This window comes from Mastigoproctus giganteus, chromosome 13 (assembly GCF_048544385.1).
Source record: "Mastigoproctus giganteus isolate SK-2022 chromosome 13, ASM4854438v1, whole genome shotgun sequence".
NCBI lineage: Eukaryota > Metazoa > Arthropoda > Arachnida > Uropygi > Thelyphonidae > Mastigoproctus > Mastigoproctus giganteus.
Genome location: NC_143587.1, coordinates 54216312 through 54243888, shown reverse-complemented (window position 1 = coordinate 54243888; position 27577 = coordinate 54216312). Strand labels below are relative to the sequence as shown.

The following is a 27577-nucleotide window of genomic DNA, read 5'->3' as shown; positions in this document are numbered from 1 at the left end:
TTAATCGTTATCAACGGTTTCCACAATGTCTACAATATGTTCTTCAGTTTGTGTGGCTGGTTCTGTACACGAGAATTCAGTCTCAGCTATTTCTGTAGGAGACAGTACTGAATCTCTTTCAGTCTGAGTCCAACATTTTCTATTCTCACTAGGGAACTCTAATGGTCGACTGTTTTCCGAAATGATAGGAATTTTTAGCGCGCACTCGTATGAAGCACTTTCACTCTCTTCTTTACCACCAGGAGGCGTCTGTCCGATGGTAAATTTCACGCGATCGTCGTTCGATGATATAGAAGAGTAACAAGAGTTTGGTGGCGGAGAACCAACTTCGGCCAGTTGATTAAAGAAGAGATCCATGAGGATCCAGTCTGTCTGGGTGGAGCAAGTCACCCGACTGCCCAAACGCACGGAAATGGGTGATTCACAGGACAGCTGGGAGGGTTGCGATGAAGAGCGATGAAGGAGAGTCGGTGGTGGGTGGACTTCTTTAAGAAATTCACAGGACAAGGTAGTCTTGGGTGGATCCATTCCTCTTGCGCATAGTTGCTGCAAGAGAGTCAAAGTTGTTCTGACATCCTGACTCAGTGAGACCACATCTTGCGTAAGAGTTGTCACCTGGGAATCCAAGCGCTCTACGCTATTTCGCGTCACCTCGAGATCTTCTCGGAGTTCTAAAGATTCCCATGCTTTACCTAAAAGAAGAAATAGCCATCAGTAAAATATCAGCCAGATTTACATAAGCAGCTCGTAATTCTATCTTTTCTATTAAATAAAACGTCAAATTGGTTTTACCTAAGTTTGGATGGGTCGCTGCAGGTCTCAATTTGTCATACTTCCATTTGGGATGGTGTTCAGATAAAAGACGTTTGAAGGCTGGAATCGATGGTTGATAATTTCGACATGAATTCTCCCATGTGGAATCTCTGAAAAAGAAAACGAACAGTCGCAGACAGTGAAAATTATAAATATGTTTTGTTCAAAAATTTATTTCTAATTTTTGAATCGAATCTTCCTAATTCTTGACTAATATTTGAAAAGTTTATTTAACATATCAGTGAGAGAAGCATTCTTCAAAGTGTTAATCACTTTCTAATATCCTTAATCCAATTTTACGAGAGTGTTGAACTTTTTAGGTGATATATTTGATACAAAGAGATGAAAATCAGTTTACATAAACAAAATTTAGAGATCTGGAAAAGGAGTGATAATAATCGCACATTTAATCATAGAAATTGGAAGAATATATACTGTATTTATTTTTCATCAGACAAAGTACTAATTAAAATATTTGGAAAAACTCTTTATTAAACTATAATAATTGCAATTAATGTAAATTTTATTTAGATTATTAACACTTCATTCCCTCTTTAAGCTTGTAAAAATGTTTTTTCTTGTATGAGAAAATAAGTCTTATATGTAAAATTCACAAGAGTATAAAGAAAGATTTATGGCTTTTCGTTACACCAGTGTCCGAACGATTATTTAATCCTAATCAGAACGAAAAAGTTTTGCTGAGAAATGAGTTTATGTTAAGCAGATTAATTTTTAATTAGGAGTTTACATAATTAGCAAGTCGCTTTATAGATATCAACATTGATATTAATAGATTAGAAATACATACGTTCCGATTGAGCTGTTGGTTTTTAAGAGCATCAGCGACTAATACCATATTGCTCCACTGTATATTATGTCTCTTCAAGTATATGTTCAAGGGCCGGGCCGCATATTACATATCGACTGAAAAACACGAATAAACCCTACTCCCACCACCTGACATCGGCTAACTACAGTCCCGATTGAAGACACCTTTAGAAGTTTTTCCAGTCCTTAAGGAATTGAATCCAAACCGCCCCCAAACGAGTAACACGAGGTAAAATCCCGACACTGTCACAGAGGGCACGCTGGTGACAGGGCAGGGTTGGTAAAAATTGGTTTCTTGGTGTACATATTGAAATTCAGCTTTGAACGTTAATCGTTCAAACGATTGACTATTTTGACAAAAAATTAAGTGATAGATTCATTGAGAAAGCTAATCACTAGAAGAGACTGAACGTTAAACTGTAAGCTTCATTTCTGGTACTATATAACAATAATAAATAAACTATATAAACAATTTATTCAAATATGCATACAACATAATAATATCAAAACTAATTGTAAAATATATAAGAAATAAGTATATAATTTTAAAGTTACCACAGTTGTTCTTGTAATCATTTCGATCGTTTTTAACCTATTTCAATATATCAGATACTTTTTTGATAGCTTCTAAATTGTTTCCTGAAATCAGTTAGCTTCCAGTAAAATTTCAACTGTTTATTTTGGTTTTAATGAGACACTGATAATGAAATTTCATAATCAGTTCTTTCCGGAAAATCCTATGTATCGAATAAAATTAATTTAATTTCTTCGATCCGAAATAATGATAAAATAATTAGCATTAACACCAGAAGAGTTCTATGCAATTCAAAATTAAAGCACACAGCCTACTCTGCCATGTTGAAAAAAACTGCGTCTGAGTTCATATCAGTGCGCATGCCCAAGGAAACCGGATATCCTTAATATATTATGTTAATTACAGTGAAGGAACATTATAAATTCAAAACAAAATCATAAATTCAAAATATACATAAAATTCTGAATAATTTATTCAGAATATTATAAATTCAAAAGAAGAAGAAGAAAAAAACGTGTTATTGTTTTTAATTCGAAAAAATTAAAAGTCGTTTTATTGTTTACAATTTTCTGATCTTTTTTGTAGCATTTTTAAATGAAAATAGCCTATCCCTAAGATATGATCCTTATAAAAACTGATTTATGCCTATTCAATCCTTTAATTAAACTTTAACCCGGAAAGCAGTTTTTTATGGTCTCGATCACCTAAAATAAAACGAATATTGGAAGTCAATTATATGATAGGGGAAGTGGCACATATTATAGCTCAACAAGCCGAATAATAATAGTTGAGAAACCAGTGTTTTTTGGATGTGCTCTATAAACTGGGGCACACTCGGAGGCTCGAGGAAGTGAAAAACAGGAAGTGAAAGAGATACGTAACCTTTTCTAGCGTACTGTTCGACGCAGTACGCAATACAGAATCAAATTAAAGTTGTTGATAATATTAATTAAGATTTATTTATATGTTCAATGTGTCACCTAAAACCTTAGATACCTGTGATTGTCTTAATAAATAAAGTCAGGGCTAGTACTTAGCGCATTCATTACGTTATTATATTTTGATTAATGTATGCTTCTATTCAAGATTTTAAATCAAATAAATTAAGTTTGTTTATAAAAGTACACTAGTGTCCAAAAAATTCAGTTTCAACCATAAAGTCTGGGATATCAAGACAACATATTCTTGTTGGAATTTTATCAAATTATTTGTCGAAAGTATTAGTAAACAGAGGCAATTATATCGAGCGTGAAAATTATTTTATTTTCATGAATCATATTCATGAGGTCTTGAATATTTATAAGAGCCACTTAATGGCCACTGTTGTTCATGGAATAATGTTAGTAGTGGAGCTCCTCAGCGTTCTGTGCCGGACCTCTTACGGTTTTCAAGATTTATTAATGATATTGATGAAAGCATATCAACTTTAATGTCTAAGTTTGCTGAAGATACATGGGTTGCTGACAGGAATCAGAGTATACTGCTGCAACAAGACGCATTTTATAGTTCTTTCTGATTTGCACGTTTAGGAGTTTAAAAACCTATTCTGATGTTCTATTAGTATACCAAATAGTTTTGATATTATTATTTGGTTAACATTAGCCAAATATACTAAGGATAATTGGTTTCTGATTAAAATAGCTCTTTATTATCATATATATTATCTTGAAATGGCATTACCAGGAAGTGAAAACTAAGTTTTCTCAAAACAAAAATAGGGAACTTACTCAGACTGTACACGCAGACTGGATTTGTTGACTTCCGGAAACATGGTCGATTGATGATTAGGATCGTTGTCTGTGTTTTCGTTATCTTCGGAAATCGAAGGCAAGGTCAAGGATGGTGGTCGGTTGTTATCTTCTGGCTGAGGTTCGTGAAAATAAGAAAATTGACAAATGTATTGCGCATGCGATAAAACTTATCGATGTTATCTATGGATTATAAGAACAATAGAATGATGAACAATAAGAATACATATGAGAAATGTCCGATTATGAAAAAGATAAACAATAAGAGGAAAATTAGAAACATTTCAGCCTGTGAATAACAATAAAGTTTACAATAGGAATACAACGAATAAGAAGCAGGGCGGTGTAAAAGTGTGGACTTAAGAAATTGTATTATTTTACTGTTCATAACTTAAATAACTGTGGTTATTTAAGCTTAACCTTGCATTTTACACTATCTGATTCAGTTTTTTTCACTCAATTTCCTCAAAGATGCGAGAAAAAGACGCACTACACTCTTTAACTTTTCTAACAGCTTTTAATTTTAGCGCAACACTCAGATAGTCACGCTTTTTCTCAGGGCCATGATGATATACTGTAAGTGAGGTTATAATAAAGAATTAGGGCACAGACGAACACTTAACTACGATAAAGAGTTAATCCAACCACACTGAGTTTGTTTATGACTCATGAGTTCCCGTTTTCCTCTGTTTCACGAGCACTTCAGGATACACTCTGCTGCCAGCCACTTTTATCAGTCCGTTAAATCAACGTCCGTAAAATCGATGGCTTAATGTGTCTGGTCTGTGCCCGGTTGTTACAAATATGTGCAATGATCATTACACATATTTGTATTTCCATTTCCGTTAGTTTCTGCAGTCTGTATGCATTCTGGTAGTAGAAGTTATTAAGGTCACTACAAGATTATTGATCAAATCAACGGTGGTTATAACAAAAAGCAACGACTTTTTTGTTATAACCACCATTTTTTTAAAAGGCCAAAAATATCATATTTCATGAAAATCCGTCCAATGAAAGTTGAATTGTTACATGCGGACGGACGGTCATGGCGAAGACAATAGGTGTATTATGCATATATGCTAACTCGCCTAAAAAAATTAAAGCTCGGATGTTTTTCACTATTTTAGTTTAGAATACAAGACAATAAGACAACGTTATATTACAATTGTTATTAAAATGTAGGGATAAATAGTAAAGTGCATTACAAAAGCGTTGGCAGTACACTCAATTATTTAATTTATCAAATTGCAGAGCCAGAAATAAGTGTTGCATTTCATTCGCTTTTGATTACAAAGTATAAGAAATGTGGAAAAGCTAATTAGTTATTTACTTGTCACTCTATTTTATTAATTGCACACCAATTGTTATTGAAAATCCTCCTCCTTAATTATCATAGCTTGAAAACCAGGCAATTGTATTATAGCCTGATTTCAGGCTATAATAATTAAGAAAAAAGGCACTTCTCTGGGTGAATTCATTAAATGAGAAAGGAAAGAATGGGAACTAACTGAGATTAACAAATAAATATGCAAATATTTATTCATTCAACTCACAAAAACACAAGAGGCCTTTTTTTCCCCTGCTTATACCGTATATGCAAATACTAAGGTATTTCAACTTCACAGATTTCTGTCGGGAGAAAAAGGGTGAGGATTATTTGATTGCCAGCCTTACAGATGGATCAAATCGATACGGGAGGATTTTCTAATAGCCGGTTTCCTATTTTTGTTACTTCCTACAAAAGCAAAATTCCATCACACTAAAGTCCCGCTATTCAACTAAATCCTTATTCAAAGGAATCCCTCCTCACCAATACAAAGAAGCCTCTTTAGAAAAGGCAGACAAAATACGGTCGGCTAAGCAATTTAATCTGACCCTCGACGACGCTCAGATATTAATAAACCTTCCTTTTATTAGTTTCTGAGCTGAATTTTGTAAAAGTGGGAAGTTAGTGATTGCCGATATACACGACGCTGTCAAAAGTATTGGGACACCTAAATAAATGACTTAAAACAATTTTAATATGGTGTATATTCACAGTACTTTAGCCTTCAATGCATATTCCTCCCGCGTTTATTTTACTAATGCACTTTAGAGCTTTATACACTCCAATTACGCTGTCCTGTGATATCCATTTTCCAAGTTTTGCAGTCTGCTAAGCCATTCTTCATATAGACATCGATTAGCATCCCTCACCAATGTGGTCAATTATTGTATATGATTTTTTTTTTTTTTAATTTTGTTTATCAGTTTTACACTTTTTCTTTGCTTTTATCAAAAAAAAAAAAAAAAACATTACTGTATAAGCACAATTTAAGTTAAACTGGTAATAAATATTATTTTAAACTTCATATTAATTAGTTTATAAGTTGATTGTCTATTATTACGTCATTAACATCGTTATTAATATTAAACCCCTTCTAAAAGGGAGAAATTCTTACCTCGCCCTCGTAGCCTTCCCTCAAATTGAACGTAAGATCATGAAGAATATCATGACAAAACGTATTAGCGAATTCTGGATAGAGTCTTAGCACTTCAGTCAACCCAGGAACATATATGCACTTCAGATCACAGTAGGTTAAAGCCTTCACATCGCTGCTAGATTTAGGAACCATATCAGCCATTTTAAGTGAAATATCGCATCCAACTAAATCTCCTTTGCCTATAAAAAAGAAAGAAACAGAGAATATTTTCTCTTTTAGTTCACATTTGCGCCGTTATTTCCTGATATTAAGAGAAGCCATTATATTTATTTCCATTTTCCAGTTTTAAAGTAGGTCGAGTCTTCTAAAAGTCAAAGAAATTTGCGTGTTATGATAAGAGCTTTTGCTCTGACAATGGATATTTCTTGAAGCGTGAAACGTTGATTGCGCTATAAAGCAGACGATAACTACATGAAGGTAACTTGTGCACCGAGCATGACATGTACATTTCAACAATCGGGCACGCGCCTCTAGCGAGAACCAACAATAAAAACGCGTGCGATGTAAAATCAAACAAATACAAGCGCGTGCAGAAAAGCATGAACTCATCAACAATAGAAACATGCTCGTGCAGCATGTTATAGCTGAATAAACTCTCATAAAAGTTTATATCAAAGAATCTCGTAGAATTGATAATTAAAAGTTAAATAATATCGCAATAAAATGAATTAAATCATTCAGGAAATGCTGGTGGATATCTGTTAATTTTTTTTTTATTCAGCAAACTCGAAAATCATTCAGAAAGTGATGTGTGGATATTTGTTTAGTTTTTTTTTAATTAAAAAAAATTGTTTCTCTCTGACTTATAACAAACATCGTGTTCACTGGGATATACTAGTTTTGTCGCTTCTTTTGTATCTTCACTCAACGACGCTATTGTACATCATGCAGGCGCATGATGTACAATAGGCGCATTCCGCTTTTATAGGGGCTTGTTATTATCACCTGCGGTAACAATGTCATTTTGTCTGGTTTTTATATCGGAGAGAGCACGATGGTTCTTTAGCAAACAGCTGCTTTTGCTGAATGACCAGCTGTGAATTACAAGCTAAGTCGAGGCAAGCGTTGTACTTTAATATCCACTAGGAAGAGCAAAAGTTTCTTTATTGGCTTGTTTTATAAAGCGCAATGTGGTTCTGATATTACATTTTATCTAGATGTTATGATAAGCTGGCCAATGGTAACTGGTGACCTCGTTTTCTTTGGATATTTTTCACTTTTTATTCAATTTATACGAGTTGGCAAACTCCCAATTACTGAAAGATGTCCTTAATGTCCATTCAGGTGTATTTTACGTCGGCACATTTATTCGTACTATATTACATATTAGCTTTGCCCCCATCACTCTATTTTTATTAATACAACAACAACAAATTAAATCGTATTTTAATGATCCTGTATCAGCAAAATTAATTTAAACCGGCTTCAAATTACACTTTTCGAAATGATTTAACAAAAAAAAGGTGTGTAATTAAAATTGAAGTTTTTAATAAAAGTTTTAGGAATTTAAGCTTATTTTTAATTTTTAACAATTTACTTAAAAATTCAACTTTTTAATAGTAAAAATAATCTTATAATAGAGATAATAGCGTATCTCTTTTTAAAAACAAACTTTATGTAATACTATGAGATTTGGCTTACAAAAGTTATAATGTAATTAATAAAAAAATATTGGCTATTTTGTTGATTGAAAATGACGTTGCTAGCGTATTGGACTATGGTGAAATTATAGCCGATTTTGGATTAAAATATGTTTATTGGTTATTAGCTTAAAATACTAATTATAGATATTTATATTTTTCAGTTTTATTGTCACTTAATAAAACATTTTTTTAAAATTAGTAATTAATTATTCTGTGCTGACCTCTGGGTTATTTCTAAAAATGTAATGTTTTCGCTCATTTTTAGCCAGATTTTTTGTCGAAAAAAAAAATTAAAAATTAGGAAGGGTTAACTGGGAAGGAAGTTTAAATAAACTGTGATGCCCACCAAGAGGTGCCCACTGTTCGCCTGCTAAATCGGACCCCTAAAACTGTAAGGCCGAACCCTATTTAGAGAGATAGAAAGAGAGAAACGACTTTAAATTTGCTAATTAAGTTTTTTCTCATTAAAGATTATTTAAACATTGGCTGAAATAATTCTGAAACTTTTACGAACTATATAACTTGCTTATTTTTTAAAATATAAAATCAAAAATTATCAAATAAAGTAAGCTTATTCAAGTATGGTCTTTATTTGCTTACATAAGTCTATTATTTTCATAATTTCAAAATTGTGCAAAACAAGGGATAAAATTCTTAAAATCCTGTTATTTTCTGTGAGATTTAAACTGCTTTGTGAATGCAATAGTCTTAATGCTCGCGCACCAGGAACTTCGCCTTAACTACGAGTTGTCTGGTATTGCACCATATAAACAAATCAGGTGAACTGCAGAAGCCATCTGATGATGGATTAGTAAGTCCCAAAAACTGACTGTCCTGGTAGTATCTCAGTTTTTAATAAACGACTTAATTAGTCTTCTGGCAATGCCACTTGCTCAAAAGTAGTTCAATACCAAGGAAACTCCTGGTAAAGACGAAGTTGATTACTGGGCACTAAGATCATTACACTGTCTATGTTTATCAAGCATAACTTATTTATTCACATTTAAGCTCCACCTTAATCTTAGCAAGGAAGAATTCTGACTTACCTAAAATGGCCACCACCATGCTATTTTGCAGCACCTCCATGGACCCGTTGCACACCAAGTAGATATAGGATAGCGCATCCCCTTTATGGATAAGATATTCTCCTGGAGCGCAGAAATTACTCTTAACTTGTCTTGATAATAACTTCAGACAGCCTTGAGGGGCATTTTCAAATACGGGAAGGGAGAGCATTTCTTTATGGAGATGCATCGACACATCACCACGGAGTTCATCCGGAAATTCTCTTAACACCTGAAATAAATTATATATAATTAGAAATGAAATCCTTTAAAATGTGGGTTAGTTTTGGACACATATGGCGCCTGTTACCAATTCAGCTAATTATTATAACCATAATAATAAATAACTGGATAATTTCACTCAAATTGTTTGATTAAAATTAGCCTCACAACTTTAATATTCATTCTGGTATTTTGAAGATAACCTCGTTTATAAATGAGGCTGTTAATAAGATATATGGTCATTGAAATCCTCTGTGTATCTTGTTTTGTGATTTTATTATATTTTATTTTATTATATGAAGTTCTAATCGCTTAACTCGAGGAATGCCTATTTATGAAATCAGATATATGGAATATATTACTTACTTCGTGGAGGTCAATGCCGTGATTCAGTGACCAAGTGGTTTGGAAGTAATCCATCATTCTTTGCCTGAGTTGTTTTGGTAACTGATGTAATCGAAAGAAATCTTTCAAATCCCTGAACTTTGTTTGATACAACGACCGTCGTGAATACATCCTTTGGATGATGGCAGTCACATTACCAAACACCACAGCGTGCATCAAAGCTGAAAGACGAAGAAAACTTATGAAAAATGTAAATTTAACAATGAATGCGATCTAGAAATTACGATAAATAATAATTTTTAGACATTGCAATAATTTAACAACTAGAAATAAATTTTAGATGGCGATTTTCAACACAGCGCCAATTCAACGAATTAAATCTCTGCCTTCCGATGTGTTAAAGTCCTACAATACATTTTCATATGCACTACCCAGGCAAAACTTTATGACTACCTAATATTTTTTTGTGTTGCTTAGTTATTTCTGGCTAATTAGTCACCTGAAAAGCCTGCCCAGTACCCGTCCATGCCACGAGGAGGCGGGCCACAACTTTGCACATGCTGACCTACCAAGTGGATATGACAATTAAGAAAAATATCTCGCACCCACAGGGAGAAAAAGGCAAAACTTGTGAGAAGCATAGGTACCTTGTGAGTGTCAGCATAAAAAAAACAAAGTGAAAATAAAATAAAAGTGAAATAAAGTAAAAAAGAATACACTAAATAAATAATATATAAGTTTATTGTATTTTATTATGCTTTTTGTTCTAAGGGAGCCCAATCGATGTAAAGTCTGACCATCTAATTTAATAAAAATTAACGGGAAATTGCAAAAGGCAATGGCATTAGCGATTCACCAGTCATTAAAAATATTATAGTTTAAACATGTCAGCAGGAGTCTAAGCTAGGAAGGCAAGGAGGTAATGAGACGACATCTCTGGCGATCAAAAGGATGGCGAGCAAAGTTTTTCCGGTACTCAGGGAGTCCGGTTCATTTCCAGGTACAGTGACACCAGTGGAGAGAAGAAGGTTCTGTGGAAATTAGGTATTGATATCAGTGGTATAGAAAAAGTTCTCAGTCTTCTGAGGCTCAAGAATAGAGTGATTTTTCAACAAGGTTAAAAATTGGAAGCTTGGCACTAAGACAGCCATGACTGAAGAGTAAGTAGAGATTGTATAAACCAGAGTGGGATCACTCTAAAAGGCCTCTCAACGTTGCAGGTGGTATGTTGTATCATGTCACTAGAATTGTGTTCCACAGATCTGCGATAGTACATGCTGGAGGATCTAAAAGCCGGACCTGTCGATCCATGTAATTGCAGAGATGTTCTATGGAATTCATATCTGGTGAATTCAGTGGCCATGGTAGCAACTGGAAATCACTTTCGTGTTCGGCGAACAATACCAGCAACGTGGCAGGGCGTATTATCCTGTTGATTCATACCTATGCCGTCCAGGAAGATGTCACCGTGAAGGGATGTACCTGATCAACGTTGGGCCTCAGTAGGGGTCCAGCGGCTAAATAGCCAGATGAACAACGGTACACGACACTACATCCAACAATATCCATACACTTTTAAATCTCTGGCCTTTACAGTGTTCTGTAACACGCGACAATGTAGACTACACGGAGATGGGGGTAACCCCTGGTGCCGTTAGACCCTAAACACACTTTTACTTTACCTGATCAGCCATAATGGATAGGTAGATTTTAGCATTCAGAGTGCGTTCTTTGGGCATGACGGCTCCGTTCCCTCCACAACATTCCCCATACGAAAACACTGCCACCACCTGCCTGTTTCTGTTGGGCCAGGACATCGGAGTGATCAATCTCTGCAGTTTATCGCCGTACCCTCCATCTACCGTCCACACGGCATAGCAGAAAACGTGATTCATCGAAAAAGCAACTTTTTTCCAGTCGTCAATGGTCCAATGACGCCGTTCAGATGCAAACTTTAGGCGTCGTTGGCGTTGGATAGCCGTAAGCATAGGTACCTTGACCGGGTGCCTATTTTGACAGCCCATACGGAGGAGTATTGGTTAGATCGTGGTCTTGGAAACACAATTGGTCATTCTCTGGTTAAAGTCTATGGTCAAAAACTGTCATATTAGGGCCACCCAAGTGCTATTTTATCTGTCCATGTGTGCCATGTCCTTCAACTACACGTGTTCTCTGTCGATTTTCCCGTTTTGCTGGACGAAAAGCGAGAGTTACCGGATAGGGGAACCTTGCTATCTACGTCTGAGAACAAGTCAGCCACGGAGTGAAAAAGGGCCATAAATTTATTCGCATCATTGACGGGATTCGAACTCGAGCCATTTCCATCAAGTGTGGGGAGGACGGTGATTGTAACCCACTATACTACCCGAAGTCCATAATCAGCCGGTCCACCGTGTTCCGTCTATTGGCTCACAGAAGGTAGTGCAGCCTACTTTCTACGACCATCGTTGAAGCAGGAGCGTCCGCCATTGGCCCTGAACTGCTGCCCTGTCCACTATTCATCCAATCTTGGAACTCCTTAACTACAGCATCAGCGAACAGCCCACAAGATTCGCAGTTTCCTTAACACTGCCACCCTTCACACGGCACCCGACAATCATCCCTTTTTCGAAGTTCGTCAGATCACGTTCCTTGTCCATGTCGATCAAGCACTTTGATAAATCGTATACCACGAACCTGCAGTATCACGCGACACGCTTGTCACCAAGCGGGGAGAAATGGCCTGTTGCTAAAACGCGGAGGTTGGCGTAATGTTTTGACTGCATAGCAGTGATGAATCCAGGTGGGGTGACCAGGGTGAGTTTCACTCCCGGTGGAATAAAATTCTCTTCCCCGGTGAAAAATAGTAATTTTTATTTCGGCACACATACTTTCATTAGCATTAACTAGCGCAAAAAAAAATGAATATCCAACCATCAAACGCGTGCTACACATTATAAAAGACATTTACAACTTGTTTTATGAATCATCGAAACTTGAGAGAATATTGCATGATGTACAAGCTATCCTGGAAGAACCACTGTTAAATATTCCCGAAACGATTGAAGTTCGTTGGCTGAGCAATTTCCGATCGATTAATTCAGTGAAGTTGTGTTATAGTGGCATCATGATGACATGTGAACATATTCACACAGACGGAGCCAATCTTGCATCAACTGGCAGGTGGAATTTTATTGGAATTAGAAAAATCTAGCTTTTTAATTAATCTTTGCGTCTTGCAAGAAGCTTTATTCGCTATTTCAAATTGGAGTACAGTTTTACAAAAGGAAAAGCTCCACTTGTTCGATGGTTTGTCGAACAAAACCATCGAAATCACCTTTCAGCATAATGAATGATTGATGATAAAATGATAGTATTCGTGTGGATCTCATCTTTATGATTGGTGTTTTACTAGCACTGAAAGGGAAACCTTATCAAATCTGCTCGGCCGAATAATGAGTTTCTCCTTCAACTACTTGTGAGGCGTTCAGTCCATGTTTTTCAGCCATGTACGACACAGAAATAACTATGCTGAGTTATACTTTGCATGAAGTACCTGGGTTAAATGCAGAGAATGAGCCAACACCCAAAATACAAAAAAATCTTAACGTTGAGATCAGTTACATCTTGGCTTAAAAAGAAAGTTCTGTAACTTCAGCAGAATAAAAATTTATCGCATGTGCATTCCTTTTATCGCAAATTCTGTCATCTGCATGCAGCTTGAAAAGCAGAAGGTGGACAGCCATAGACAAGGCTTTTGCTCTTAATGTTTACCTTCAAAGCCCAAGTACTTATAAGTTATTGAGAAGGAAGCTCAATTTACCAAGCAAAAAACCACTTAAGCATTTAATGTTGAACATTGCTAATAAAGCTAGGATTCTGCCCTGATTTCATAATGAAAATTTTGTAAAAAAAAAAAAACTTCGTGATAAAACATGTTTTATTGACCTTGAGTGGATTGGGACACACAAACACAAAGATGATATGCAAAAAGTGCGTATTCAGTCTTTCTTTAAAATTATGTTAAAACAAAAAGAGAAAAATGTGAACTTGGCTTATCGGTCTAGTCAAGCATCAAAATCCCTTTAAAAGAATTGAAAAATGTTAAACACATGTAGCTGGGAAATTTTAAATATGCTGTGAAAGCTAGAGGGAAAAATTGTGATTCTTTTTATTAGAGATTAGTTGTATCAAAGCAATATTAACCTATTAATTGACCATTCTGAACTATACATATTCATGTATAGTTCAGAATGGCCATGACAAATCCACAAATCAGAAACAACTCCATAATTTGGATGGAATTCTATTGTCTGGTGAACTTCAAATCACTGAAGTGTCTTCTTCTGGCTTTCAGAGATATTACAAAATTCAGAATGTCTCTGAAAGCCAGATACCTGAAGATTATTGTAAATATGAAAAATACCTGTTCCTTTTTATTAAAAAAAAAATAGTTCAGAATTGACATCATAGTTAAAAAAAAAAAAAAGTTTTGATATTGTTTAATCACGTTTCAGAGTCTTTATGTGTATCAGTATCTTTATTACAACTCCAGTATCAAAACTGACTGAATTTTGATGCTGGAGTTGTAAGAAAGATGCTGATATTTGTATTTGCAAAGGAAGCAAAGCTTATGTCTCAGTTAACAGCATGTCATAACTTCTTTGCGGTTTAAGAAATAGAAATCAAGAATTGTATTGAAGACTGTGACACTGCTTTATTATTAATTTATTTGTTTATCATGCTTTTAATTTTATGACTAAAATCATCAAACATGCCTTATTACAGGACAGTTCATTTGATGATATTACTATTTTACAAAAGACTACATATAATTCAAATCTTTCTGTTCCATAGGTCCGAAATTGGTGGCGCCACTGTCTACGCGTCTTAACGTGTAACCGGAATTAACATTACCGTCTATGGGAGTGGACACTCTGTGTATCACTTTATGTGTATTCACAGGCATAACAATTTAATTGTGATTTATTATTGTTTTAAATTTTTATTAAATTATTTTATTTTATACATTTTTAATTATTAAGTCTGTTATTTTACAAATAAGGGACTTAATAATTCGGTTTGTTACAAATAGAGTAGAACCCGGATAAGAAATTCCCGCATTAGAAGTTCCCCCTGTACTACGTTTGGTTTATTAAGTCCCAATTTCAACTCTGTGTATTGTAATGTATTATTATTTTCCCGCTTAAGAAGTTTCCCGGGTAAAAAGTTTTCCAGTATAAAAAGTTCGTGATAAAAAATACACAGTGTATTATTATAATGACGTTTTCCCATTTAATACGTTTTTTAAATATAGAAATTATTTATTTTTAATATTAAAAATATTAAACAATATGAAGATTTTGGTAATCGAACAAGTTTTTGCATAGCATCATATTAGTTCGTAATAAAACACTGAAGTAGGTGGAATGGCATTGTTTTTATATCGAATATTGTGAATGCCTTCACAGCGAGTTGCCCTGATATTGCACTACCTCTAATAAGTAATGCTTCGCAATGTAGAAAACTAATGTTACTTATTCTCGGCGGATACCAGCACCCAGAGGTTGTGGGGTGATAGTATCCGCCCAGAATCCACTGGCGAAGTGTTGCCTATTCAAGAATCCAGTGTCGAAACGTTGCTTATTCGAGGTAGTTCAATAATAGGGCAACTCGTTGTGATGGCACTCACAATATGAAAAATAACAGAAACGATGCCATTTCACGTACATCTGTGGTTTACTTAAAATGATGCTTGGCACTAACTTGTTCGATTAGTGAATTTTCCCTAGTCTGAGGATTCAGCGCTAAATCCTTTTTAGTATAAATATTTTGATATAATGGAAGTGACACTGCAATTGCTTTCATCGATAACTATAACTGGATAGTGTCGACCACGAGAAGCACATGCCATTAAGTTCTAATGTTCAACTGTCCGGTTCTGAACAGTTCAAAATTAGTGGATTGTTCTCTGCCTTATTGTAATTGTGACCTTTTAAGGTATGTTGAAACTCCAAAGGAGTTCATCCTCCCAACTTGGTAAGGAGCTTAATGAACAGAATGTTAAGCAATTAGAAATACTGAGTTAAAAATGTGTCTCATAGGCAGAGTAAAATATTTATAAATTCTGAAATAGCACTTAAAAATGATCTTAAACTTATGTATGTGTATCTTTTCATTTTCATTTGTGTAGTTAATAGTTCATACCCTTAAGGTCATTTTCCCTTCTAAGAAGTTCTAAACATTCGGTGCCTTGAAAAACTTCTTATCCGGCTTCTACTGTATATTTATTATGTATCGTGTAATTTTACAGGTACTTTATGGTACAATTTTATTACATTAGCGTATTTCCTACGTCTTAAAATCATTCTCACCTCCAATTAGCATCGTTAGGATGGAGAAAACTTTCTCGGCGTTGGTATTAGCAGAAACATTGCCAAAACCGACACTAGTTAGACTACTTGTGGTAAAATAAAGGGCTGTCACATAAGCAGTCCCCGCATTTGTTTCATTCACCTGTTGGTAACCTAATTTTGCCGACAACTGATGAAGCCAACCTGAAATGAAAGAAAGAAAGACAACGTCTTAAATAAGACGTACAAAAATAAACATAAATTTCTGTTCATTACATTAATTACTATTTATTTCCAAAGCTTTCCTGGAATAGTTTCAAAACTGGAAGAGATCATTTGTATTCCACGATAAAATTTCTTTTATAATTATAACTTTTATTATTTCTTTTATAAACATTCTTTTTATAATACGCTTTGTTAATGTTTTAAAACTGCGTGACATCTTCGTTCGGCAACATTATGTTTATGGACCGATAACAAGAAGTCCAATTTCTTCTCTTTGACCTGAATAGCTTTTGTTAGTTTGTCTCTTTGTCTGATCTATCGGATACTATTGCAACGAGATAATCCTGTTAGGAGTTTTCATTTCTTCATCTCGCAGACCTAAATAGCTAAGAAAATACGTCATTGCATCTGACAGCGTCAGTAACGACAACAGATGCGAATGACAGCATTGTCAGATGATAGCCACCCCTCTACCCGGTTAATATAGAGCATTGTAGCTACCAATAAATGAATTTAAAAAAAATAATAATAATTTAACGTTGATTTTTGTGTCAAAAGTCAAAATGTGGTTGGTGGAAAACCAAAAATAACCAAATATTAAGAAAATCTTATTTATTTATAGGACAGCTGTAAGATGTCCTTGCATAATCCCAGTAACTGCGGAAAATTTCGTAATAATATTACACTGGATAATAATTCGACTATTCTTACCAACATCCCAATAATCCGGGTTGAGTTCGATCTCTTCTAAAGCTATAACGTACCAGATGCATGCCAACCAATGAGAAACAAGACTAAACATCAGCATGAGCATAGTCAGAATAATAGCGCTGTACTGAGAATAGCGATCCATCTTCTGAAGGAGTCGGGCTAACCTCATCAATCTAGTAAGCTTCAGTAGATGAATCAAGGTGCTCTGAAAGAACAGAAAAAGAAAATTACTGACATGACACACGACATCTGTAGTATATTCAACAAGACAACATATTTATGTTGCGCTCACATCATTTTTGCTATAAAATAGTTGCTTATAACTATAAAGTAGTTACTTTTTTAACTACGAAAAAGACAGTAAAAGTATTTTTGTTGACTTAAAATGTAAATCGAATGGGGAAATTAAGTTATAATAATAACTTGCATTTTTAAAGGACTGCAAAGCATAAAATCATTCACTGGTGTATTATAACGAATCTTGTACTCTCCTTTATGTAAATCATTAAAGTTAAAAAAGGAATTATTATTTTTTTTCATGAATGATCTTATGTAATTCCTGCGAGTTTTATGGTATCGTTAAAGATCAAGGAATGTGTTCGCAAAGTTCAAACGAAGGTCAAGATCCATTGAATAGCAACTACGCACGCGAAGTAGTTATTTGAGTATATAATGCGATTGGAGTCTGATCGCATTCATCGTAGAAGAAAAATAACAAGGACTTAAGTTGAATCGCCTCCGAAGTTTTGAGGGGAAAAAAAATAATAATCGAAAGTTGTAAGGCAATGTCCTCATTCCGCTAGGCAAATAGAGATAAAACCAAAATCAATAAGACGCGTCACGCACATTTCTCTAAATTCCACATGCTTTACAATTTCTAGCTATCAGTAAAATGTATTATGCACAAAATATAAATATTTTGATAAAAAATAAAATAAAATAAAAATTCTATTTTCTTATAACGTTCCGAGATGTTTTGTGCTTTTCTTTATCAGATGGTGTATTATAAAGAAATGCAAAATCGTGCATAGAAAACTAAAAAAAAAATATCGATTTTCTTGCAACGTTTCAAGGTGTTTTGTGTAATTCTTCATCAGATAGAGTATTATAATGAAATACAAAATAAAGTGCATAAAAGAGAAAACTGCAGAATACGGGATGTAGATTCAAGAATAACAACAACCAATACTTACCCTGCTGTACAGATTTGCTGCGTATAACAGATCAAACGGTAAGGCAGCAAGAAGGTCAACTACAAACCAACCTCGAATATAGTGAACAGCAATGCACTTTGGTTTGGCTACCACTTCGCCTTTCTTATTTACAAAGGTCGTTCGAAAATTGATTACGATATCTATCAGCAAAAATAAAACAAGTAGAAAATAAACAAGGAGGTAAAATAATAATTTTATCGTATAGTAATTATGTATCTTATTAAACAGAACATTCAGTAAAGAAAAGCTTTATTAATAATTAGAAAAAATTTATTCGCATGAAAACTTGTTTTTATGCGAACTTATGTTCTACCTCAACGTTTCGAGGTATTTTAACAATTTTCTTCATCAGCGTTATTTTATCATTGCCTAGCGCTTTAATAAGTACACATATGCGGTAGAAGAGTACACAAAACCACACAATTTACCTATAATGAAAAGGGTCTCCACTGCGATGTCGCTGATGATGGTTTCATTCATGGAACGGGTATCTGTGCTATTTCGAAAAGCGGCATTATATGGAACCACAATGGCGACGTAAAATGTAGCAACAAGAATTAACCAATCCCAGCACGTTCGAGCAATTCCATAATGAGATAAAATAAATTTGGACTTTTTCATAGCTGCAGCTTTGTATTCAGGGACGGCTGAGGAATGCAGCAGTTTCTAAAAAAATGCAAAGAAAAAAGACAAAAAAAATAATAATTACCAATTACGCCAACGTTACTTTTGTAGCATAATGTATATATTTTTGTAAATAAATTTAGTAACGTTATACCAAAGTATACATACATTATTCAGTTTTAATTTTGATTTCATTTTATCTTGCCCATAATGACCGGACAGCTGATATAGAACTGCTCGACTTCTTCTCCTCTGATATAAATTATTTGGCAAACATCCTTCCGGGTCCAGATTTCCATTCGCATCTAAAATAGAAGGAAACGTTCAAAAAGAAAACTTTTGGAATAACAAAATCGTCATTGCAAAACAACCATGAGCATAAAACTATCTCAAAATAAATAAATGTTATTTTGTAAGTATTTTTAAGGAAATAATCTTTTTGATTTATCATAATTCATTAAATTTAGGTGATCCAGTTATTGACATCTTTGGTTGCACCTACTATATTATGGACTGAAGTAAACCAATCTGTCACGAAATTGTGAAACGGAAATGACGCAGATTGCGTCACTTCCTAATGCAGTCACTATTCGGTAGGAGCTTGAGCAAAAAACGTTGCATCATTATATCACAAACCGCTCTCCTTTTTTTAAAAAAAAAAAAAAAAAAAAAAAAAAAAAAAAAAAAGTTAAGTCTTAAAATAAAAGGTATCTTGATAAATTTTGAATATTTATGAAATATATTTATTAAATCAGCTAATAAATATAATAAAATAAATTTACATTTCATTTTACAAATATTTTTATAAATATAATCTACATATTCAAATGTAAAACAATGACATCTTTGAATTGATTGCACAAATCCCTTTTTTATCATATATTCATAGGTCTCAGAAAGCCTCAGACTACGAAAAATTTACTAGACAAATATTTAAAGAGAGCGCGTTATAAAGTTTTGTGTATTTTAAATACGAAAATAAAAAGTAAAAAAAAAAAAAAATAGCATTGAATATTTTAAAAATGATAATAATCATTTTGCAGTGCTGTACTGTTAATCTATATCGATACAGATATTTGCTTTCTGTATATTATTTTCACTTGTGTTAAAATTACATCTAATTTATAAATAAAATAAATTTTCTGTTTATATTCCGGGACGACCACACGGTCAGAGGAGTTCATAAGATACAGATAAAGTGTTGTGTTTGCGTTGTGTGTTCACAAGATACAGAGAATACGAGAAACAGCACCGTATTTAGCAGTCACGAGCTTGAACCACGGTCACTCAATACACGTATATTTATGGGCCCTCGCGCTGACCACTCGGCTATGGCATATTTCGTGCGAAATACTTTACACCAGAATATATAATTTATCTCAGAATGGCGCTTTCTAGAAAATTTGAAATGTCTTCAGTGTTCGATTGGTGAACATTTTTGTTGAGTTCGATTTGATCATCTGTTCGTCCAAATTCCCTTATTTCATTACCTGCGAGTAGGTATCTGTTTACCTTCTAAGTAAGTGAATTCCCAGATCACAAAATAAAGGAGAGGGAAGAGAAATTTAAAAATTCCTATCAGTGATTATCAACAGAAGTGATTTCCTTGATTAAATCAGTAACTAATGAATACACATATTTAATTATTCGTCATGTTGCAAGGACGCTGGAGGTCAAAGAGGTGATGATTGCATAAAAGATTAAGGCATTCATTTAGTGTTCCTAGCTACGGTAGTTAAGGAAAGAAAGAAAAAAAAAACTAGAATAATGAATTCCTTTCTGTTGCCAGGGGACACAGAGGAAGAGACTGTAAGAACGTCGTCTTATATTTGAACAAATACGAGTAAAGTTTTTTTGGCAAAGTCAGTATGAAAGCACTCATATCATTCATAAAGTACAACACATTCTCAATCTATAGGTATCACCCATTTTTGTAAGCTGTTCAGCTTAATAAATGGCCATGAATGTTATCAGCGTGACGTCATGGTTGTATTAAATTGTGTTAATACGATCAAAAGTACTGAAAATTTAAAGGAATAAGTAATCATTGATTACAAACAGATTCCGAAATCCTTAGAGCTATCTCCATGACCATGAGCACCCAGGAAAGGTATGCAGGATACACCTGAATTAAAATTATTAAAGCTTGCTAAGGTATGAACATACAAATGATTACTGTACACATATTCATTTTCTAGTTTAGCTTATTCTCTATAAACCAATGTTTTAATCAGAAAAGGAAAGAAAAGCAAGAGATTATTGCTGTAGTGTAGATCTCTAATAAGGAGCAGACTCCATCTGCACAACAAGTTGCCTCTGTATTGAACTATTTCAAACAAACAAAACAAGTTTTTAATATAACAAAAAAAACCGCATTTTTTTCTGAAAATGGCACAGATACAACATATTTTCAGTTTTTACAATAATTTCATCGATATCATTAGATAAACTCTAATTGCTTGAAATAATGCAGTAACTCTTTGAGCTGTACCCAGTTGGAGGTGACTGCCGGGCTTCAGCCTTGCCTACCAAAGCACTTCATGGGGAAAAAAAAGATAATTTCCTCTTGCTCGAGCAGTGGATCTGATCCTCAGCTTCCCACCCCTCCAAAGGAAAAATCTGAGGTACTACTGACTCATTGTCAATTAACTCTGTGAAGGGGCTCATATTCAACAATATCTCCTTATGTCAATCGGGAAATGCTGTTTATTGTCAGTAGAATAAAAGCAGCAACTCGTTGCGAAAATGGCAAATCATATGGGTGAAGCTAACTGAAACCCGAGTTGTAAGGTGGGATAAAATAGGCAATAGTGTATACTGATGATGGCGTGAATGTCTAAAATGAAATCTTTAGCAAGTTAGATTAGGACTAGGAGTAACTAATAGATAAGCTTTCCGGTGTAATTTCCAAACAAACTGCTAGAAAACAAGAAGTTTAAATGCGACTGCACAAACATGGATGGTTTAATTTAGGCTTAAAAAGTGTTCTGTAAGATTTCCCATCATGCAGTTCACTTGTGGATTAGTAAACATAGTTCTACGTTTACACCCAGATTCATGACAGATAAAATCAATGGAGGACAGAAGTTGTGGAAATTGAAGTAAGAAGTTTATATTTAAGAGATAGTAGGCGGTGTGGTGAAGGGTTGGGGGTGTATGATAAATAAATAAAAATGAGAAATAAATAAAAAAACAAAAATTGAAACATTGATAAGAATCTAAAGCATTTACACTAATTTAAGCTCGAAATGGATGAGCCGTGATCTTCCACTCTCTGACGTCACCGTAACCATGGTAACTGTTATCACACTCTTCTTACACGTGTTTCAGCGGTACAACAGGAAGGATGCGGAATATTTAGGAGGTCAGAGGACAACAATAAAGCGACACGACGATTTTAACGACATTTAAAGCGTTGCAATTAGCAACCGATTTGAAATAAATCTCAAACGTGCAGCAATTTGAGGACGCTAAAACCCTACAAAGGGTAAAAGGGGGGAGGGATGTTACAAGATAATTACAGATCACACATCACAGTGATGGATGAAAGTAGGAATGGCTGACTAATTAGCGAGTGACTTATTTTGGTTCGGAGAGTAATTAAGTAACATTATTACTCGGAAATGTGTCTCAAGAAACCAAAATTCATTCCGTGCCGATAAAACTAGGCTACTAACTCGAGGGATATTTTTAGAATCTCAGCAATTGGCTATTTAAATGAAAGTGTCACGCACACGCGTTTTCCACTGTTTATCATTCGGTTATCCATTATTGCTTGTTAACGAGTGCGATATTAGACAAACATTTCTTTAATTATTACAATTATTAAGATTAAGATTAAGAAATCTTCGAAATATTAATGAAGATCTGACTTGTCAACTGATTTTTACAGTATTTTCATCAAAATACTTATCTATTTGCAATGCACTGCAAAAAAGTATAGGAACACCACTCTGTAATCGATTAAAGATGTTGGTAGAATAACTTTATAATTCTTTCATAAACAAAAAAATGCATTAACGTACGATATTTTATAAAAGAAGATTACTCTAACCTAACTCACCCCCCTCGATGAACTCGCTCACTTCCAGTTCGGCCATTTTGGTTTTAGTGATGTCTTTGTGCGATGCCAGGAAGAGAACCACCTCGTGCTTCTCGTTCTTGATCGGAACGATATCCAGAAGACACCAAAATGGGCTGCCTGAAACGTAATAAAATACACGGAATTAATAGAGTTGTGACCGCAGCTTTAAAAGGACGAAAACATAATCCCCCCCCCCAATAGTAAATATTTTTACAAGCTCTCATAAGGACAATATAATCTACGACAAAAGACAATACTTTCCAGCTGTCAGGAATAAATATACTGAACTTCGTCAGGTATTTTCAACTTTGTTTCCCAAAATTAGATTAAAACAAAACGAGGAGAAAAAGAGAGAGAGAGAGAGAGAGAGAGAGAGAGAAAGAGAGGGGATCATATCAAACACAGAGAGCGCAATTTTTAAAGCTTAAGCCTAAAAATGATGGCAACGTTGAGCTCAAGGATTATGGCATCATAATAATCCCTGGTGAACAAGTTTCGATGTATAGTAAAGACAAAGCAAGATTAAGATGACTCTCTCTCTCTCTCTCTCTCCAGTGGAGTGTTTTGTAAAGGGAAGTAGAGAAAGAGGGGGGGGGGGTTCGCGGTGGTCATCGATCATACTCCATCAAATAGAGTGTAGGATGTATACGCACCACGTTTCAAGGACATCAATTAGAACAATAAACAGAAGTCCCATACGCTACTTGATATACGGGTGCGCCTGTCTCGTTGCAGAATAGCTGAAGGCTGACAACAGAAGACAAGTCATTCGTCATTCTGGGGTATCATCACCGCATTTCTTTTTCATCGACAACAAATGAAGCTGCTCTGAAGGAACCGAGATAAGAAAACTTATTTTCGCTAATGGACCCATCTAAGAAACAGTGTGGTAGATAAATGTCAAGACAATCATAGAAAACCTCGTTATGGGTTACTAATTTATTTCTCCCCCTAAAACTACAGATATTATGAATTGCCTATCCAAAATATGAGGTAGTTATTTCTCCTATTAATTCAAAATGATTCGATGAGAGCGAAATCTTTCAGTGCTTACCAAGCCGATAAATATGCGCAGAGATTTAATTCAGGACGTATAGGCATAAACCTCAGCATTCATGGTTTGTCCAAAACAACCAATGGTCCCAGGCAAAGCATGGAAAACAACTCCATGCTATCACTCTGCCTCCACCAAACTTCATTGTAGGGAAGGTACAATCCACCACACCCACTCACAACAGCCAGGCTCGAAGACCATGTACCGTAACCCCTTACTCCAATGCACAGTGTTCTGTTGGTCTACCATGCAAGAACGGCGGGTCTTACACCAAGTTAGACGGCATCTGGCACTAGTCAGGATAATTAGTGGTTTGTGGATTGCTGCACGACCGTCATAAACCATATCATGTGGTGTCCTACTCTGTAGTGTTGTTTAGGTGTGTCCCAATCATCTTATTGAGAGCCTGGGTAGGTTTTTCCGGATCATTTCGTGATGGTTTCGGCACCAGTCTGCTTCCATTCGCAGATAACATCACCAATCATCGACCCAGCAATCTTCAGTGCCGTTGAAATTATGTTCAAAGCGACTGCTTATGTGGCACCCAATTATCATTCCACGCTGGAAGTCTTAACTCTGTCGATTTCGGCAACGCATTCCCAATCATACTAGTCTCCTCGGAGGCCCACGAGCTCAATATAGTATACGCCGTGCCCTGCCCTGCCCTACCATTACTATCCAGACACCCTTCCGTTGATAGATGGTATCGCCATACCTGTTAGGCACAACTATAAAGAAGAAGTAAGGTTAAGATATCGTCAAGTATTGAGACAGCAAGAGAAAACGCAAGATACAGAATCACCATGAAACAGATTTAAAGTCATTTTTAAGTTAAAACTTATCGGACACGTTTGGTCTCTATAAATGAAAACATAGTAAAGTAGCACTCACCATTCTTCTTATAGAACATTACTTCAAGTTTGAGTTCCGTTTTATTCTGTAAAGACATTTCTATCTCTTGCTTGTGCTCTTCTGTGGTTTCCGAGCCATACAGGAACATGCAGGCGCAACCTTTCTGCATTATTTGAGCCCTAGAGAAGCCAGTCAGTTCGCAGAACCCATCGGAACAGTAAACAATAGGATACAGTGTAGGAACTTGGGCATTACCCAGGACAAAATTGCTGTCTATTGGAAATAGAAAGAAAGTGTAAATAGTAATATGTGAGCATTAACAGTATCAAAAATCAATTTAGGAAGATAAAAATAGTTATTTATTGCATAACTAACTTCTCACAGGAACAAAATACGGATCTGTTATCGGGAAAATACGCGTGCTGTCTGCAGCAACCATTAAAACAGAATTTCTCAAGGTTCCACAAGCATTTGTGTACTTGGTCAATAATGACGCAGCAAACAGCATTCTTAACCACATCAGGCTGTTCAGTTGTTTCTGAACAGCCTGAGATGCTTTCCATAGGAAAAAACCTCAGAAAAAGACAAATCGAAGATCACAAGAGACCAAGATGGACTCAAGAAAGCATACCAGCCGAAATAATGAAGGCAACTGGCCGGGGACATGTCCCTAAGGGAATCAGTGTTTGTAAGGTTAAGCCGCATAGGGAGGCAGGAATCGGGGTGTTCTCCTCTTGTCTTCTTTGGCCCAGAGATTACTGGAGATATAGAAGAAGCATCAATTCGACCTGTGATAAGCCGAGCCAGCCTGAGTGCATTTCTTTTCGTGATTAGAAGTCTCCAGGGAGTGCTGCATAGATTAGCTTGGAGGATGGATCTGGAGGTAGTAAAAGGGTGACCCACCACCCTGTTCATTCATCTGAGTAACCAATATTCCAGACTGAGGTACTTTTTTAGGTGGGAGGCAGGAGCACATGACCAAATTTTAGATGCGTAGAGAGGGATAGTGGTAATGCACCTCAGGATGTGCCGAACAAGCAGTGCTTACTGATGCACACCAACGAGCTCCTGACGCACTGCCCAAAGTGCTGTGTACGTCTTCTGTGTCATCCTGGCAAAGTGAGGCTGGAAGGTGAGTCCAACGTCCCAGGTGAGGCCTAGGTCTATATGAGAAGTTACCCTTTGCACCCTTTCACCACAAACGAAGATTTGAACATCGTTTTTGACTCTTTTTTTTTTTTTTGGTTATCGGTAGTTGAGCAGATTTGGAAGGGTTCAGCTGCAGCCCAATTGTGGCTAGATAGTTTTCCAGTTTCGTTATCTGTGTAGAGGCATGTTGGTTAATATCAAAAATCTGATGAGGATGATTTGAACTCACGTAGAACTTCAGATCATCTGAATAAGAAACGAAGTTAGAATTACATGCTAGGAAAGGTTCCAAAACAGCTGCAAAGAGGATAGTTGAAAGCACACTCCCCTGCGGGATGCCTCTTGCGACATCGAAAGTCACCTGGATGTCGTTGACGGTAACAGACAGATGTCTGGGAAATAGAATTGACTTCAAGATTTGTTTGTAGCAAGGTACCTGCCAGACCGAAGTAGTGCTTAAGTATGGTAAACAGAGCTGGAAGGTATATTCTGTCATATGCCGATTTAATGTCCAGGAAGATGATGTCGATCTGGGATTTGCTGTTGATGGGTTGTTGGATTCTGAAGAGAGGAGTATCTAGAAGATTGGTGGTTGTTGATCTCTTGCGCAAAACGGTATGAAGGTACTCGGGCCTGTGACCAAAGCAGTGCTGGGCAATTGCTGGCTGAATCACGTTTTTAAAGATTTTAAGTAAAGTTACACAAAATTATTTGTAAGAATGACGTGATTGAGCCAGACGTGATTAATATTCTAAATGGAATATTAATGAATATTCCAATCAGAATATTCATTAATCCCAACCATCTATCTTCTGCTATGTAGCCATTCACCAATCCATCTTAGAATCTTTCCAGTAATCCCAACGTGTTCCAGCTTGTACAGTAACTTCTCATGAGGGAGGAATCAAATACTTTGCTAAAATCCAAATAAACTATACAGAAATTGTTCCCTACATCCAGCTCATGAGTAACTGTCTCAAAATAGCCAACTAAGTTATGTCTATCTAAATATCCCTGGATTGCGCACTTAATCACTGTCTCCAAGGTTTTCACTACTATTCCCCCACTAATGTATCGGTATATAGAATAATAATAGAATTTGCTCTTCATTTAATCAAAGAAATGATCGATATTTAATTCGAATTGAAACCTTAAATGGATCCATTCTAAACCCGAATTATAAATGTTCCTTAATCGAAGCAATCGAATATATACTGCTGCCGGTTGATGTGGCTTCTCCCCCCACCCCCCACACCCCCCTGATTCTCTTAAGTCGGAACATTAAAAGAATAGCCGCACGTGCAGAACAATGAAAGCGCGTCGCATTAGACTCGATAGCCGAAAGAGGTTTAGGATATTAGATTCGGTGCACGTTTTTCCCCAGCATGCATCGATGTATTAAGTTATAGACGCCGTTGTCATATAAAAGAGTTTTGAGATCCGAAACGCGTCTGAACAGTCCTAAAGAAGCAAAAAGAAAACCGAGAGCAAACTGATCGCGATGGGCAACCGTGTGGCGTCGTCGCAAACAGAAGCGCGCGCACAAAAGGATTTTTGATTTGTTTGTTTACTTACGGGTGCCATCGAACCTGGTAGCAATTGTGTCCAGAAATGTATTTTGTGGAGCGAGAAGACCCTTCCTTGCAGGCAT

General features: G+C 35.6%; 1 protein-coding gene across 1 annotated transcript; it reads right to left on the bottom strand.

The window, feature by feature from the left end:
• Positions 1-27577, bottom strand: LOC150076064 (voltage-gated delayed rectifier potassium channel KCNH8-like). Its single transcript, XM_090387247.1, has 14 exons — positions 27502-27577; positions 24817-25050; positions 22842-22988; positions 18956-19092; positions 18592-18829; positions 18143-18303; positions 16950-17154; positions 16035-16217; positions 9703-9902; positions 9097-9346; positions 6366-6586; positions 3904-4040; positions 793-923; positions 1-692 (listed from the first exon to the last, which is right to left on the bottom strand). Exons 1-14 carry the CDS (start codon positions 27575-27577, stop codon positions 1-3), a joined length of 3012 nt encoding a protein of 1003 aa, XP_090243373.1.

Bases quoted from the DNA above. Each gene is read 5' to 3' on its own strand.
- LOC150076064 (XM_090387247.1), bottom strand. From the start codon at position 27,577: ATGCCTGCAAGGAAGGGTCTTCTCGCTCCACAAAATACATTTCTGGAC. The intron at 19,093-22,841 runs GTTAGAGTAATC...CTTCTATTTTAG, and splicing joins CATCGAGGGGGGTGAGTTAG to ATGCGAATGGAAATCTGGAC. The intron at 18,304-18,591 runs GTAAATTGTGTG...TTTTGCTGATAG, and splicing joins GGAGACCCTTTTCATTATAG to ATATCGTAATCAATTTTCGA.